Here is a 16,176-nt window from a genome sequence, read left to right as displayed (position 1 = left end):
CACTGGAGATATGGTACAGTACGTTTACACACGAACTAGGAAGAGGAAGCGGATTTCTTCTTCGGGTGGATGCTGGGTGAGCTCTCACACTGCCACAGGCCAGTAGCGGCGGAAAGAAGTACTACCTTAATGTCCTGTATTTGGAAGAAAAGGTGCACACAATCCAAAATGTAACTTACAGCAATGTCCGGATATTTTTTGACATTCCCCAAATAAATGTTCGTATCTACCGTTTTTTCGTAACTCAAATGAAGTAATGTAAGTAGGGGAGCGTCTGTATTTATAATAGTGTTATTCCCAACACAGGGTATCACAAATGCAAAAAAGCACTCAAGTAAAAGTTCTGCTTGAGGTGCATCCTTTATTTCTTGGAAACAGGTATTTTCAAGAAACTGATCGATGATCAACTGTTTTTTTATCAAACAATGGTAAATGTCATGATTACCCAAGTGGAGCCACCTGGGGTAATCATCTGGCGCGCTGGAATGCGCTTTACTGATTGGTTTATGTTCCCTTTTTAAGCATGCTACGCGGAGACCTCTTCGTCGGAGGATACTTTTTACCCCGTTTGACTCGCCTGATTTTCCTGTGTATTTTTGACTTGTTTACCTGATTCTGCCTGCCTCCGATCCGACCTGCTTCCGTTCCACGCTACGATCTTCTCTCCAGTCCCGGTAAACTCGACCTGCTTCCGTCCACGCTACGATTGGCTACGTGTCCCGAAGTTGTCTTCACGGCGTTGCTGCTGACGTTCGACGGTCATCGCGTCTCCCGCTAACCCCTACGCTTCCCCAAATAAAAGACTTGTAACGAACGCTCTGGGGTCTCCTGCTCTGTTCTGGTCCGCCCTGACAGAATCCTCCGACCAGAATGGACCCCGCGTTCGTACATCTGCCCCCTGACGACTATGAAAGCCAGAACCAGCAGCCCAATTCCCCTTTAGAATGTGCAGTTCGGCAAGTCATTTCCGACGTGGTGAAATTGGCTAAGGCACCTTCGGCCTTGTGACTGCGCAATGACACCCATGCCTGCCTGTTCGACTCTCCGCGGCCTGCCTGTTCGACTCCGACTCCGCGGCCTGCCAGTCCGACTTCGACTCCGCTGCCTGCCACTCCGACTCCGCGGCCTGCCAGTCCGACTCTGACTCCGCGGCCTGCCAGTCCGACTCCGACTCCGCGGCCTGCCACTCCGACTCCGCGACCTGCCAGTCCGACTCCGACTCCGCGGCCTGCCAGCCCGACTCCGACTCCGCGGCCTGCCATTTTGACGCCGACTCTCCGGTCTGCCACTCCTACTCTGCTGCCTGCCAGTCCTGATTCAGACTCTCCTGATTCTCCTGTCCTGTTTGCCGGTTCTGAGTCGACTCTCCTGTCTTGCCGGTTCTGATTCTGCCTGTCCTGTTTTGCCGGTTCTGAGTCGACTCTCCTGTTTTGCCGGTTCTGATTCTGCCTGTCCTGTTTTGCCGGTTCTGATTCTGCCTGTCCTGTTTGCCGGTTCTGAGTTGACTCTCCTGTCTTGCTGGTTCTGATTCTGCCTGTCCTGAGTTGACTCTCCTGATTTACCTGTGTTTCCCTGTGACGTGTCTTGGGTTTATTTTTTTTTTTCCTGGGGGACTTCTGGAGCCGTCCCTTGAGAGGGGGGTTCTGTCACGATTACCCAAGTGGAGCCACCTGGGGTAATCATCTGGCGCGCTGGAATGCGCTTCCTGATTGGTTTATGTTCCCTTTTTAAGCATGCTACGCGGAGACCTCTTCGTCGGAGGATACTTTTTACCCCGTTTGACTCGCCTGATTTTCCTGTGTATTTTTGACTTGTTTACCTGATTCTGCCTGCCTCTGATCCGACCTGCTTCCGTTCCACGCTACGATCTTCTCTCCAGTCCCGGTAAACTCGACCTGCTTCCGTCCCACGCTATGATTGGCTACGTGTCCCGAAGTTGTCTTCACGGCGTTGCTGACGTTCGACGGTCATCGCGTCTCCCGCTAACCCCTACGCTTCCCCAAATAAAAGACTTGTAACGAACGCTCTGGGGTCTCCTGCTCTGTTCTGGTCCGCCCTGACAGTAAAAGCTAGAAACATACTTTTTTTTCAATGAAAAATTGATGCTGGAAGCTTTATTTTGATATGTCCTATTCATTTTCGGTAGGCTTTAAAAACGAGTCAAATGGCTTGCGCACTGGCAGCGTTCCCAATTTGAGAAGCACGTCTGGCATTGAATGAGTTAAGCACTGTAAGTCGTAGACCAGGCTGATGGAAAAATAAAACATTAGTTTATGTCCACTAGGACTTTTGAGATTTACTCAAAAGCTCTTGGCTATTTCTTTGTTTTTTTTTTTTTAACCATACAAGCTTATTTTTGTCCATCCAATTTAAGTTTTATTGTATGTGTAACACTGATATGAATTTGTGGCAGAGGACAGCTAAGCTCAAAGGCCACAGCACTTATTGTTTTCTCTTAGGTGTCAGGTGACGAATCCTTTTGAATCCTCTTGATTTGCATGACATGTGATGGACCCTAGTAGACCTCTGGGACCCTGATAGTTTTAGCAGATATGGAACTCGAAGCGCTATTTCAGGTAAAATGGGCCAAAAGTTGACCATGAATCCAGAAATGGGATTAAAAATAGGACAAGCTGAGATTTATTGGAGAATTTCACGTTTTAGTAAATCATACAGAATTTGTAAAGCTATTTCTATTGTGAAAAGACCAGGGGTCTCCAACATGGTGCCCGCGGGCAACAAGGTGCCGCCTGAGGACAGCTGAGGTGCCCGGGGACCTGTTTTGTTATTTTGTGGTTCACTGAGCCTATATACCCTAATTCTAATAACAACAAGATATTTTTTTAATTTTAGAAATGCATATCAAACGGGGTGCCTTTTGTGTTAATAAAGAAGAAAAAGTAGCTTTCATCTTTAAAAAGGTTGAAGATCCCTGGTTAAGACTGTCAAGGGGAGGGGGCCAAGACGGGATCTGGGTTTTTTCTGTCAGCCCTTCTTTGTTATCTCAATTGTTTCTTAAAGTTGTTCATTTTGAATTCACTGTAACCTTGAGGTTTCAGGGATTCTAAAGTGTTTGCATTTCGGGGGAAATGTTTTTTTAAATGCTTGAAATTGTTGCCATGTTTCACAACAAGTCAGCTTCAAAATGATGCTGACACCGCTCTCTGGTGGTTTTGCTTTGCCATTGCTTTTCTTCCCGCGGCAGCTCACTTTAGTTTATATTGCGTTGTCCTTTGAAGCGTCATCGCCTTCTGGTGGACGGGCCCCAGAGGACAGGTGCGTGCTACACCTTAACAGGGCAGTATGACATCTGTATTAGTGCAAAGATTACGTATCCATTACAGACATTTCTTATGGTCCTTGTAAGAATTTATGTGAGCGATTTTCTTAGTGGTAAATTGTAATGGAAAAAACTTCCTCCAACTGAAAATGTAAGCTATATATTACTGTCATTTTACCCAACACCAATATGGGGAAAGATTTGTCTACACACGTATTTTCAGCTCCTCTAATATATTCATGATTTATTTATGATCTAAAAATCATATTCCTGATTGAAATGTAAATTGCACATATATTTCTGGATCTGCAAAATACATGATTCACACCAGATTTTATCTTTTAATTGTACTGAAGAAATTGAAAAATTGGCTTTAAAGGTCGTTACTCATTCAATGCCAGAAGTGTCTCTCAAATAGTAAGCACAATCAATTAATCATCTTTTTTGGAAGGGAAAAAAACTCTGTTTAAGCGTCTGTCTGTCCTTATTTCTATATTCACTTTTCTCACCAAACTGCTTCTCAACCTACTCGGGGGCTGGTTACAAACTCGCAATCGCTGCATATAACAAGCAAAACTAGAAAGTGGGGGCTTCCTTGATGTGTGGACAAAAATCTGAAGCCACACCCGTAATCTAATAGTGATTTTTCTTACTGAAATCCTTTCCAGAGGCTTCATACTTACAGATGAGCTGCACCAAACTATTTATGACTTTTTTTTTTTAAATAAAAGACACGTATCTTTGCGTTTTGTCACTCAGGGACAATTATTTTAAAAATATATTTATATGTTATGGCACTGAATTATTCAAAAGCGCTTGAATTTGGCATTATCAAAGGTGTGAGAACCCCGAGTCTACCAGCAGCTGATTAAACAGTGTTAGAAGATCTGCTTGACTCTAGATGCTCCGTTGAATTACGCTAGGAGGTCTTTGCTTCAGAAAAGTCTCATGGAGTAACTTGTGTCTTACAATTTAAATTAATGTATCAAAAGTAATCGTTTGAGAGAAAAAAATGAAAACAAAGGACTAATGTTTATTTGTCTTTACTCTGTTGTCCAATTCCCCTCCCCATTCCCATTAGCTGATTAATGGGGGTACCGGGGTCAAGCTGGGCTCATCCTGTTAGCGTGAACGCATTAACCCCTTGTTGCGTGTGCGCCACTGACCACTGAGGCTTTACTAAGCACCTCTTGTTAAAAAAAACTGACGTTTGTCAGTTCAGCTGCACTGCTTCCCCTTCCCCCAATTCCCTTTTTTAACTGAAGCGCCACAGTTGTCTAACCCCAGCTCTTCCCCGCTGAGATCCCTTGACTCTTATTTTCCTTTTATTTATGTATCCGCTTACACATGGAAGTCATGTCAGCGTCCATGGAGGCGGTCTGCTCAAATATTTTCCTTGCAGTCGTGTCGGTCGACTTGAGGGATGAGTGCGCCTAGTTGTTTTTTCAAGTTTCTCCTGGACAGTAGCTCAAGTTTCGACGCGGGGCACGGCCGTATAATTAACACCTTTCACAACAATACACATCCGTCAAAAAATGCTCTGTTGCGATACATTCCTTTGACCTGCTGTGTTTGGGTGCGTACTGAAAAACAGTAACTAGTTGCAGTTACTAGTTACTTTTAGTGTTTGGAATATCTGGGTTACTTTTCCAGTAACAGGGTAATACAACTAATCATTTTTTCTGCCGATACAATGTTGTTATTGTTACTGACGGTCAAAAGTGGTGCGTTACTTTTTGTTTTTGGGTGTATTTACGTAAATTTTATGTGTTTGCGATGGTTTGGTGTGTGTTTATGTACATTTTTGTGTGTGGTTACGTAGGTTTTTTTGTGTGTTTTTGTCCATGATGATTGTTATTTCATCATGTTGTTTACTGTTTATTTTTGTTGCACTCTAAGTGTAGGATAAATCTTTTGATGGTGAGGTGCCATTAATATTTCAAGGTACTATAACACAACTACCTGTATATTCTTCTCCATTCAACTGACTCAAATATTGCTCAGAAAACTTTGAATTCTTTGACCTACAACAATCTTTATTATGTAACAGAAAGAGTTACTTTACCATGTAACTAGTTGGTAAATACCTAATCAATGCTTTCCATTATCACAAGAGTTTTTTGCCTGCAAAATAACATTTTATTGCAAAAGAACTGAACCGATGCCTGAACTTTGTAAGAACTTTTCCCGTGGATCCTTGAAAAGCCTTAATAGGCATTGAAATCCATCTGATCCATTTTCTGCACTGCTTATCCTCCGTAGGGCCACGAGGGTGCTGTCGGCAGGGGACACCCTAAATTGGTTTCCAGCCAGTCGCAGGGCACACAAAGACAGACAACTCACTCGCTCATTTACACCTCGGGACAATTCCGACCGGCTAATTAATCTAACATGCATGTTTTTGGAATGTGGGAGGAATACATTATTTTGACCTGCAGTGTTGGATTCGTTACTGAATAACAGTAATTAGTTACAGTAACCATTTACTATATTTGAAGTATCTCAGTTACACCCCAGATTACTGACACCAAAAAGAGAGTAACTATCTAGTTTCAAATTACCGTATACAGTATACTTGCATAAAAGCATGAAAACATTTTCTGGAATCCCTCGTTTTTTTGGGGGACTGCGTTCCAAAAAAGTCCTGCAATAGTCAAAACCTGCAAAGTAGAAATGTTTATGTATTTGTTTAATTATGTATTTATTACTCGAGAACATACCCAAATGTACATGCTCGGGTATTTGCTTAACAAATGAAAACGCTTTATAAACCTTTCAGTTTCTAATGACGTCTGTACCGTCAAATTATAATTTTCTAAATAATCTTGCTGTTATATTGCACAACTGTGCATTAAGTAAACGATGCACTTGACATGATACTTTTGCGCCATCAAAGAGGACGTTATGGAAAACTGCATTCATCTTTTGGTTTTGTCCTACAGAAACCATATATTTTTCCATAACCAAACATTTTTGCAAAAGTGCCAGGGAGCCACTAGGGAGAGCTAAAAACCTGAATATGGTTCCAGTGAAAATGTCTGTTGGCAATACAGTAGAAAGCATCTTCCTCTGTTGAGCCAACCAGAATGCAGAGCAGAACACAATGCGAGATGAAAATCCACAAGCTAGTGAAACAACAATAACTAATCGTGATACAGAGAGGAATACCTATACACTTAGCTGAGACACTCCATATACATTTTGTCTTTGAGTTGGTCCTTCTTCATTTCTGGGTACTCTCCAAGATGTATTAAAAAAATAAATTTACAAATAAAAAGACCAAAATTCAGCACACTTTCACTGTGAATGCTGTGCTTACGGTTACCCCATAGAGCTGGTATGTTGTTCCTGTGTAAGCCACGCCCCCACCACACACTGCTTACCATAAGGTTCTGGTAAAACACAACCAAATATGCACATATAATAATAATAATAATAATAATAATAATAATAATTTCCTTGTATTGTCATTCTGTATAACAATGTACACAGAACGAAATGTCGATTACACCTGACCCATAAGCTTACCTCCTTGATTTATGCAGTTTATTTTATACTTTTAAATCTGGCTTAGGTGCGACTTTACACGGGAGGGAGAATATCTGCATGGGGAGCATCGCCGTATTATGTGTGCCGAAACTGTATTCAGTTATTTTTTGGAGATAAGTATGAAAATGCCCGCCCATTGCTGCTGATGGACTGAAGGTTGTACAGTATGTGACAATTTGAGTGATGCAGAACTATTTAGCAGTCTGTGAACATCGGAATCTGCAGTTATTAAGTAACACAGTCACCCTCCATGCACTATCACTAAAATGTATTAATAATATGTTACAATACTCGATACCGCAGCACGGCGGCGCAGTGGTTAGCGCTTGTGCGGCACAGTTCATGTCATGGGAACCTGTCGTGGGTTCAAATCCAGCTCCAGACTTCCTGTGCGCAGTTTGTATGTTCTCCCCGTGCTTGCGTGGGTTTCCTCCGGGCACTCCGGTTTCCTCCCACGTTCCAAAAACATGCATTTCAGGTGAATTGGCCGGTCCAAATTGTCCCTAGGTGTGAATGAGCGAATGAGTTGTCTGTCCCCGTGTGCCCTGCGATTGGCTGGCAACCAGTTCAGGGTGTCCCCTGCCCACTGCCCGGAGATGGCTGGGATGGGCTCCAGCCCCCCCGCGACCCTAATGAGGATAAGCGGTACGGCTGATGAGATGAGATGAATACTCGATACCGAGAGAAGTACTTGCATTCCAGGAACGTATTCCTCGATGACTCAATCTTCCCAACACTAGTTATGAGGTTTATTGTTGGAAAAACGTTCCGTTTTTGCTGAGAATACAACAACCAGATTAATTGGATGGATGATTAATTAAACATTTTCTTCCTATTTGTTTTTATTTCCTCTCTCTACAGCTCTTGGGCAGATCATGCTGTTTGTGGATGGCATGAATGGGCTAATAGCACATGCGAAAATAGTCCAATGGCTCTACACAGTTGTCGGAACTAAGGTTTGAAAAATATCTCCTAGTTAATTGTTGATGATGTTTGAGTAATGTGTCATATGTAAACATTATTGCAATGTTGTCTTAGCCACTTTTTTTTTACTATGAAATGGTTTCTGAAAATAAAATATTGGGAAAAGATTCCCAGCCAATGATAATAAAAGGTTCTAGGTCCTATCATCCTTTGTGTAGTCAACTTAGCCCCCTACTGGCCAGATAGTAACACAGGGAGAAACATTAAATGACTCCCCTATTTTTTTTTTATATTTAGAAATATTATATACACAAATGCTCCCTATTTAGAGGAACCTTATTTTTTAGATTAAATATGTATTATACTAGTGTCCTGTTTTATTTATAACTAGAGCAGGGGTGAGCAAACTACAGCCATGCAGGCCACATCCAGTCCGTCTGGCTTTTTAATACTGCCCTGCAAACATAAATGTCAAAAGTTTTTCTGATGCACTCATGTCCCCAGTGTCCTTTGGTGTGTGCGCCTGAGGCCAACATTTAAATAGCTGGCTGCATTTTTCTGTACTTGCTATTTCGTTTTTATCATGTATTTATTAATTTTCTTATTAACATATAAATCAAATTTTAGGCAAAAAAAAAAAAACATTTCAGAAGAATCTGCAATATATTATGAGCTTGACTTCAATACATTGTATCAAATGTAGTGCTTAAAAAGGGACACAAGCTAGAACTTTACATTCATTCTAAATATTTCAATATCAATTTGATGAAAAGATCTAGTTATTGACAAATAAAAATTGATATATAACATGTGCAAGTAAATATCTTCACATGTTTTTATGATACATTGCATATTGTCACTGCTATTCTAAAAGTACAGTACCGCGAGATTATCTGTGTATTTTGCATATGTATCACACCAAAAGGTTCAGATCATCAAACCAATTTTGATATCACATAGAGACAATCCAAGGAAATACCAAATGCATCCATCCATCCATCCATTGTCTTCCGCTTATCCGAGGTCGGGTCGCGGGGGCAGCAGCGTTAAAAGGGAAGCCCAGACGTCCCTATCCCCAGCCACTTCCTCCAGCTCATCCGACGGGACCCCGAGGCGTTCCCAAGCCAGCCGAGAGACATAGTCTCTCCAACGTGTCCTGGGCCGCCCCCGGGGCCTCCTGCCGGTGGGACATGCCCGGAACACCTCCCGAGGGAGGCGTCCAGGAGGCATCCTTATTAGATGCCCGGGCCACCTCAACTGGCTCCTCTCAACGCGGAGGAGCAGTGGCTCTACTCCGAGTCCCTCCCGGATGACTGAGCTTCTCACCCTATCTCTAAGGGAGAACCCAGCCACCCTGCGGAGGAAACTCATTTCGGCCGCTTGTATCCGGGATCGAGTTCTTTCGGTCATGACCCAAAGTTCATGACCATAGGTGAGGGTAGGAACGTAGATCGACCGGTAGATCGAGAGCTTTGCCTTTCGGCTCAGCTCCCTCTTCACCACGACAGACCGGTACAGGGTCCGAATGACGGCAGACGCTGCACCGACCCGTCTGTCGATCTCCCGTTCCATCCTACCCTCACTCGTGAACAAGACCCCAAGATACTTGAACTCCTCCACTTGGGGCAAGACCTCCTCCCCGACACGGAGGGAGCATACCACCCTTTTCCGACTGAGAACCATGGCCTCGGACTTGGAGGTGCTGATCCCCATCCCGGTCGCTTCACACTCGGTTGCGAATCGCTCCAGCGAGAGCTGAAGATCACGGGCTACCAAATGCAGTTTTCAAATATTGATTAAATTTGTTAAGAAATTGCCCACCCTTGTTAAATAAAAAGTAACTGTGACTAACCACAGGTTTTGGAAAGTTCAATTCCACAGGCCACACTCAAAATTGATTGCCATCACATGTGTCGAATCAAAAAAAACACTTTAATTGAATTTGTTCGATAAAGTGAAGTGGGCTACAAAATCTCATGAATACCATTTGCATGCCATTATCCAAAGAAATTCCAGAATAAATTGGAAAAAATAGCGATTGAAATTCATCATTCCACAAAAGTTCACAGAGCAACCACTGTCAGCGCTATTTTCCACAAATGGAGAAAACTGGGAAAAGAGGAAAACCTCTCCAGGAGTGGTCGACCAACTAAAATTACCCCTAGAGTGTGACGACGACTCATTCAGGAAGTTACAAAAGAACCTCGAAAAATATCCAAAGAACTGCAGGCCTCGCTGGCCTTTCTTAAGATCAGTGTTCATGACTCCAAATAAGAAAGACATTGACCAAAAATGGCATCTGAGCAAGAGTTCCCAAGCTAAAAAAAGACTACAAAGAGTCCTCTGAAATTTGCCATAAAGCATCTTGATTATCCTCGAATTAAGTTTTTGGAAGGTCTGCAGCCCGTTACATATGGCGTCAAGATGGCACATCATTTGATAAAAAGAACATGATGCTAACAGTAAAGTATGTTGGTGGCAGTGCGTCTTGGGATGCCTTGCTGCCTCAGAACGTGGACAACTTGCTGTGGAATAATGAATTCAGATATTTACCAAAAGATCCTGAAGGAGAAGGTCCAGCCACAAAGATCCAAAGCACACCAGCAAGTCCACCTCTGAATGGCTCAAAAAAAAGAGTGTTCTTGAGTGGCCAAGTCAAAGTCCGGATTTAAATCAAACTGATATGTTGTGGTTTGACCTTTAATGGGCAGTTAATGATATAAACCCCTCCAAAATGGCAGATTTAAAAAAAAATTGCAAAGAAGAGTGGGACAAAATTGCTCCACAGCGTTGTGAAAGACTTAATACCAATTATCATCTAAGTTAGACTTCTGTTATCGCTGCCAAATGGCCCAACTCGGTCCAGCTGGCGAACACTTTATCACATTGGGCCAGATGGGTTTTGATTTTTTGTGGGGTGCCTCAATAAATGGAATGAACATTCCAAGACTGCATTTTGAATTTCCTTGGGTTGTCTCTCTTTGATGTTCAAATTGATTTTATGAGCTGACACCTTTGTGAGTAATATATATGTAGACACAAAGTTCAAGAAGGGGGCAAATACCTTTTCACGGCACTGTAGATCTAATTGTGTTAACATTTTCTCAACAACATAGACAGTCAGACAGACAGACAGACAGAAACCATGGACCACTATTTTATCAATGATGTTTCCTCTCTTTTTGTGTTTAGTTCCGTTTGGTTGTAAAGACAGCACTGAAGCTCCTGCTAGTGTTTGTGGAGTACACTGAGTCAAACGCCGTCCTGTTTATCAAGGCTGTCAATGCTGTGGATGCCAAAAAAGGTAAAAACGGAATAGTAAAAACAGACTTTCACTACAGATACAGATGTCTTTTTTTCAATCATTTTTGTACGGTGAAGTCACGACTAGCACAAGTATGAATCCCATAATCAGATCAGTGCAGAGTGAAAAAGTAATTTCATTTAAATCCAATTGTTGAAATAATTCATTCCTATCCAAAAGTAATGTAATTGCTGGGTCATTTCCTCTTTTTCGTTTGGGTTTCGGGTCAAAAAGATGACTGGGGATTGGAATCACAGATGTATCAGCAACTCAAGGCACACTTTTTGCCTTCAAACAACCTTCAAAGTTACTCCAAAACATTTGAAGCATGACTAATGATGTAAACATTAAATATTATTAGAAATTGGTTTTGGTCTTTTCATGCAGTGTGTTTCAACCAGTGTGCCGTGAGACATTCTCTAGTGTGTCGTGAGAAGTTGCCCAATTTCATCCTTTCAAAAAGGCCATTGCTCAGTATCTGATTTCTTCCACTCATCAGCCAAGTAACTGTAACATTCATCCTTATCAATAGGTGGCAGCAGATTGCTATTTTTACCCTGTTTTTATATACTAATGATATGCTCATGGTGTGGTAGATGGAAATATGGCATTGTCATGCGTCACCACCCCCATTAAATGCACCCAAGAGCTCTATTTAGAAATTAGGCTCTTTTGGCTCTTTCGACTCCCAAAAGGATCAAGGAATCCCAGGAATCCCAGTTCAAATCCTGCGTACCTGCTGCTTGTGACGAATCCTGGCTTGTCCGTGTTACATGTGGAAGTGTCCTTGGGTAAGACACTGAACCCCTAAAACCCCCAATAAGCAGGTTAGCGTCTTACATGGCTGCAATACAAGGCCGCTATTGGGAAATGTAAAGCACACTGTAAAGCGCTTTGGGAAGTCATTGACTTGAAAAGCGCTATATAAATGCAGATCATTTAAGATCATTCATTCAAAAGGCTACTCAGACTTTTATCTTTTTTTTTTATATTAGCAAAAAAAACAAGATACTATACATGGTAACTAGTTAATTTATATGTTTTGCAGTGGATCCCTGAAAAACACATACAATAAAAATTCAATAAAAATAAAATATTCATGCAAATAAGAAATGGTACTGGAAAACTTTAAAAATGGCTGTTAAAAGTGCTTGAATTTGGCCGTGAAAAAGATGTACGAACCCTGTATAGAAGTCATGCATATTTACATTGGTGCAGAGGCAGCAGCAGCATCCACCATTTAACCACCATTTTTAAAGATGATTTGGACATGGTCTCAAGGCAAGAATGTCAGCTGGATGCGTTTTCAGTTTACAAGCAGTTCAATATCGTGATTAGAATTTACTCTTGTACGTTTACTATTTCAGACGGAAAGGTTTGGGGCAACATCATGGAGATCCTGAATGAGAAAGATGGTGTTGATACTGAATTGTTGGTGTATGCAATGACACTTCTTAACAAGGTCAGTGGCTCTTGCTTTGCAAAATGGAATGCTCATTTTAACTGTATTAAGTATTTTATTTATGTATATATTTTTTCAAAAATTCAAGTCCAATCCTAAGTTTTCGTTCCTTTTTTACTTTTTTAAAGTCTAATATAGACTAAAAAACAATTTTTTTTAAGTGGAAAAATGTCTTTATTGCTTCTCTCAATATAACTTATTTCATGATGTTTATTGATATTTTGTTATTATTATCATTCTTATTGTGATTTTGAGTATCTTTTACCCTTTTTATTCTTAAAGTAACTTCTAAGATATGTAAAGTAAAACTTAAAAGAAAACTTATAGGAGCTGTATGGAATTTGGAACTTTGTTACTCCCTGCCGCCGTCTCCTAGGCTCAGTCAGCTCATTCGTAATGTGTGTACAAGTATGTGCATTTCTTAGATGCGCTTACATGAACTCTTCTTTTTCATCTTTTTGGAGGTCTGAGTCGACATTTAAACTCTATTTAAAACAGGCCTTTTCTTTCGCTAACCCGTTTCAACCTACACTGATTAATAGAAATCAACAAGCATGACATCACTATCCAGCACGCCCCCAGCCGCTTTTCCTCAAACTTGATGTGTTCTACCCCAAACAGATATAAGCAGATAGGTGCAGTGGAAAAAAAAGCATAAGGACTATTTGAACCCAGTTAGGCATTGTCAACCCATACTTATCTATGAATCAAGTCAAGTCAAGTCAAGTCATTTTTATTAGTATAGCCCTAAATCACGAAGAGTCTCAAAGGGCTTCACAGATTATTACACTATATTACACAGACTATTTTTCAGCCGACGAGAAGAGTAGGTTATTCATATGCTATGGAGTAGAAGTGAGTTTTAAGTTTAGATTTAAACATTTCCAATGAGGTTGCAGATCGGATCTCAGGGGGAAGAGCATTCCACAGCACCAGTGCCGGGATGGAGAACGCTCTCGAACCAGCAGAACACTTCTTTGCTCTTGGGATCACCAGAAGACCGGCACTCTCAGATCGTAGGCTTCGGACCGGGACATAGGGGCAGATCAGATCTGAAAGATAAGAGGGAGCAAGTCCATGTATGATTTTGTATAATACTAAGAGAACCTTGAAATCACATCTAAGGCTAACTGGGAGCCAATGCAGGTTAGCCAAAATCGGTGTTATGTGATCGTACTTTTTTGTCCTAGTTAAAAGCCTCGCTGCGGCATTTTGTACCAGCTGAAGAGACTTGATTCTAGACTTCGGGAGACCAGAGAGTAGTGCATTACAGTAATCGAGACGGGAGGTAACAAATGCATGAATTATAATTTCCGCATCCGACTGAGACAGTATTGAACGGATTTTAGCAATGTTACGCAGATGGAAGAAAGTGGTTCTAGTAATTTTCTTTACATGCATTTCAAAGGATAGATCAGGGTCAAATATGACACCTAAATTTTTAACTGAGTCACTCTGTGTGATGTGACATTTGTCAATGTTCACAGCAGTTTTTGAGAATAAGTCACAGCATTTAGATGGACCAATGACTAACATTTCGGTCTTTTCTGAGTTAAGACGCAAGAAATTGAGTGACATCCACTCTTTTATCTCAATGAGGCAGGCCTCCAAATTTCCACAGTTTAGTGTGGGAGATTCCTCCAACGGAAGATATAGTTGAGTGTCGTCTGCGTAGCAGTGGAAGCTGATATTGTACTTGCGAATAAAATCACCTAATGGAAGCATGTAAATGCTGAAAAGAAGGGGGCCAAGCACTGAGCCCTGCGGAACACCGCATTAGTTTAGTTTATAATATTTAGAACATTATCTATCTACCCTGGTCATTATTACTCGAGAGTGGTGACCAACGCCAAACACACAAAAACAAAGAAGCGAAAAAAGGAAAAAAGTAGCACAAAAACACACAAAAATGTATCATGGCCAACCCAAATGCCCAAACACCCAAGCATCCAAGTTATTCATGCTTTCAGCAAGGCAATCCATACTTAATAAACAAAATATTTAAATTCCAACCTTTTTATCAACACCGTAAAGAAGCACCCTCCACCCCACACTTTAAAGTTATAAAATTATTTGTGAAATTATTTTGAACTTTCGCAGTGTATATATATATACTAATTATTTGACCAGTGTTGCTATATTTGTATCAACTTTTTGGATTGGAAGCTAACTATTTGTGACCTCAATACCATGTCATAAAAAACATCTTCCAACTGTTCATTCAGCGTTTATTGACATTGTATTTATTCGCCACCATGAATTCAATAGAATCGAAACAAATCGAATCGAATAGTCTTTATTGTCATTGATAACAACATCGTGAACATAGTTTGCGTCGAAATAGACATGGCACTCCAAACACGTTCCTTTTCGTTTTATACCACTTTAACCACATTCCTTTTATCACATTTTCTGAAGGAAATCATCTGCTTTTGCGTTTCCAGACTCTTGCCAGTTTACCTGATCAAGATTCTTACTACGACGTGGTGGACTGTCTGGAGGAGCAAGGCATCGAGGCCTTGGCACAGAGGCACCTCAGCAGGAAGGGCTCCGACCTTGACCTCGTAGAACAGTTAAATATTTATGAGGTCCGGAAGCTTCTCATTTAGCTGGAGTGCCATGTTGTATTTGTAACTCGTTTCTAATTTGATCTCAGACGACACTTCGGCGCGAGGATGGCAGTGACGACGCGCAATTGCCACCGAGCGGTAGGACGGAACAGCGGCGAGCGAGCGTAGGTGGCGCCAATGAGCGGCGTGGCCTGCAGAGACGACGCAGTCGCAGGCATTCCTTGCAGAACCACAGGGGACATGTGTCGGCACCGGCCTCCCCTTGCAGTCCCCATGCCCAGGGGACCGCTTACCTGCCTTTTGCTGGCCAGAGCGTTGAAGACATCAGTGAAAGGTGAGGAGCGCATTGTGATGGAGGAAGGAGATCTAAAAGCTGTATTATGTAGATCAGGGTAGATAAAAGTGAATCCTTCAGCGCATGTTATTTTCCTGTGTGGGGTTTAATGATTTGTTAACATTTATGAAATAAGAATAATGCCAGAGTCTGTGCCTGGCTGGGGTCGGCAACTGGCGTCTCAAGAGCCGCATGCGCTGCGGAGTGGCTCCCTTGAACTTTTCAAAAAATGTTAACAAATTCAAAAAATGGAGAAAGGAAAATACTACTTACTAAATCCTTAAAACGTGCTCATGACAGCACTGTGCTCTTACCTGTTTTATGTGACTTCTGTGTTGAAATTTTGATGCTTGCGCTCCGCTCGGCTATAACAGGAAAGACAGGAGAGGATACAAGCAAAGGAGCTGATTCTCCTCTCGTATCAAAGTAACATGGTAACACCCAAACTTGGAATGTATTATTTATACTAGACATTTTTTAGATTTGGAAAACTTTAGTTTGTGTCATGTTTGTCCTACAAAAACAAAATTAAAAGAAAAATATATTTCATCTCATCTCATTAGTTGCACCGCTTGTCCTCAGTAGGGTCGCGGGGGTGCTGGAGCCCATCCCAGCAATCATCGGGCAGTGGGCAGGGGAAACCTTGAACTGGTTGCCAGCCAATCGCAGGGCACACAGGGACAGACAACTCGCTCGCTCATTCACACCTAGGGACAATTTGGACCGGCTAATCCACCTGAAATGCATGTATTT

At 41.8% G+C, this 16,176-nt stretch overlaps 1 protein-coding gene across 4 annotated transcripts in view; it reads left to right on the top strand.

Annotated features, from left to right (window-relative positions):
• The window catches only part of fhod3b (formin homology 2 domain containing 3b), a 167,018-nt gene that overhangs the window by 102,977 nt on the left and 47,865 nt on the right, over positions 1-16,176 (top strand). For all 4 annotated transcript variants that reach the window (XM_088326107.1, XM_088326106.1, XM_088326108.1 and 1 more), the window contains exons 6-10: positions 7,691-7,785; positions 10,946-11,057; positions 12,425-12,519; positions 14,964-15,107; positions 15,176-15,423. In XM_088326107.1, coding sequence (XP_088182233.1) covers positions 7,691-7,785; positions 10,946-11,057; positions 12,425-12,519; positions 14,964-15,107; positions 15,176-15,423 — 694 coding nt within the window. The remainder of the gene's footprint in view (positions 1-7,690; positions 7,786-10,945; positions 11,058-12,424; positions 12,520-14,963; positions 15,108-15,175; positions 15,424-16,176) is intronic.

Source organism: Urocampus carinirostris, chromosome 2 (assembly GCF_059441175.1).
Source record: "Urocampus carinirostris isolate Australia breed hairy pipefish chromosome 2, RoL_Ucar_1.0, whole genome shotgun sequence".
Lineage (NCBI taxonomy): Eukaryota > Metazoa > Chordata > Actinopteri > Syngnathiformes > Syngnathidae > Urocampus > Urocampus carinirostris.
This window is presented reverse-complemented; position numbering and strand designations above follow the sequence as displayed.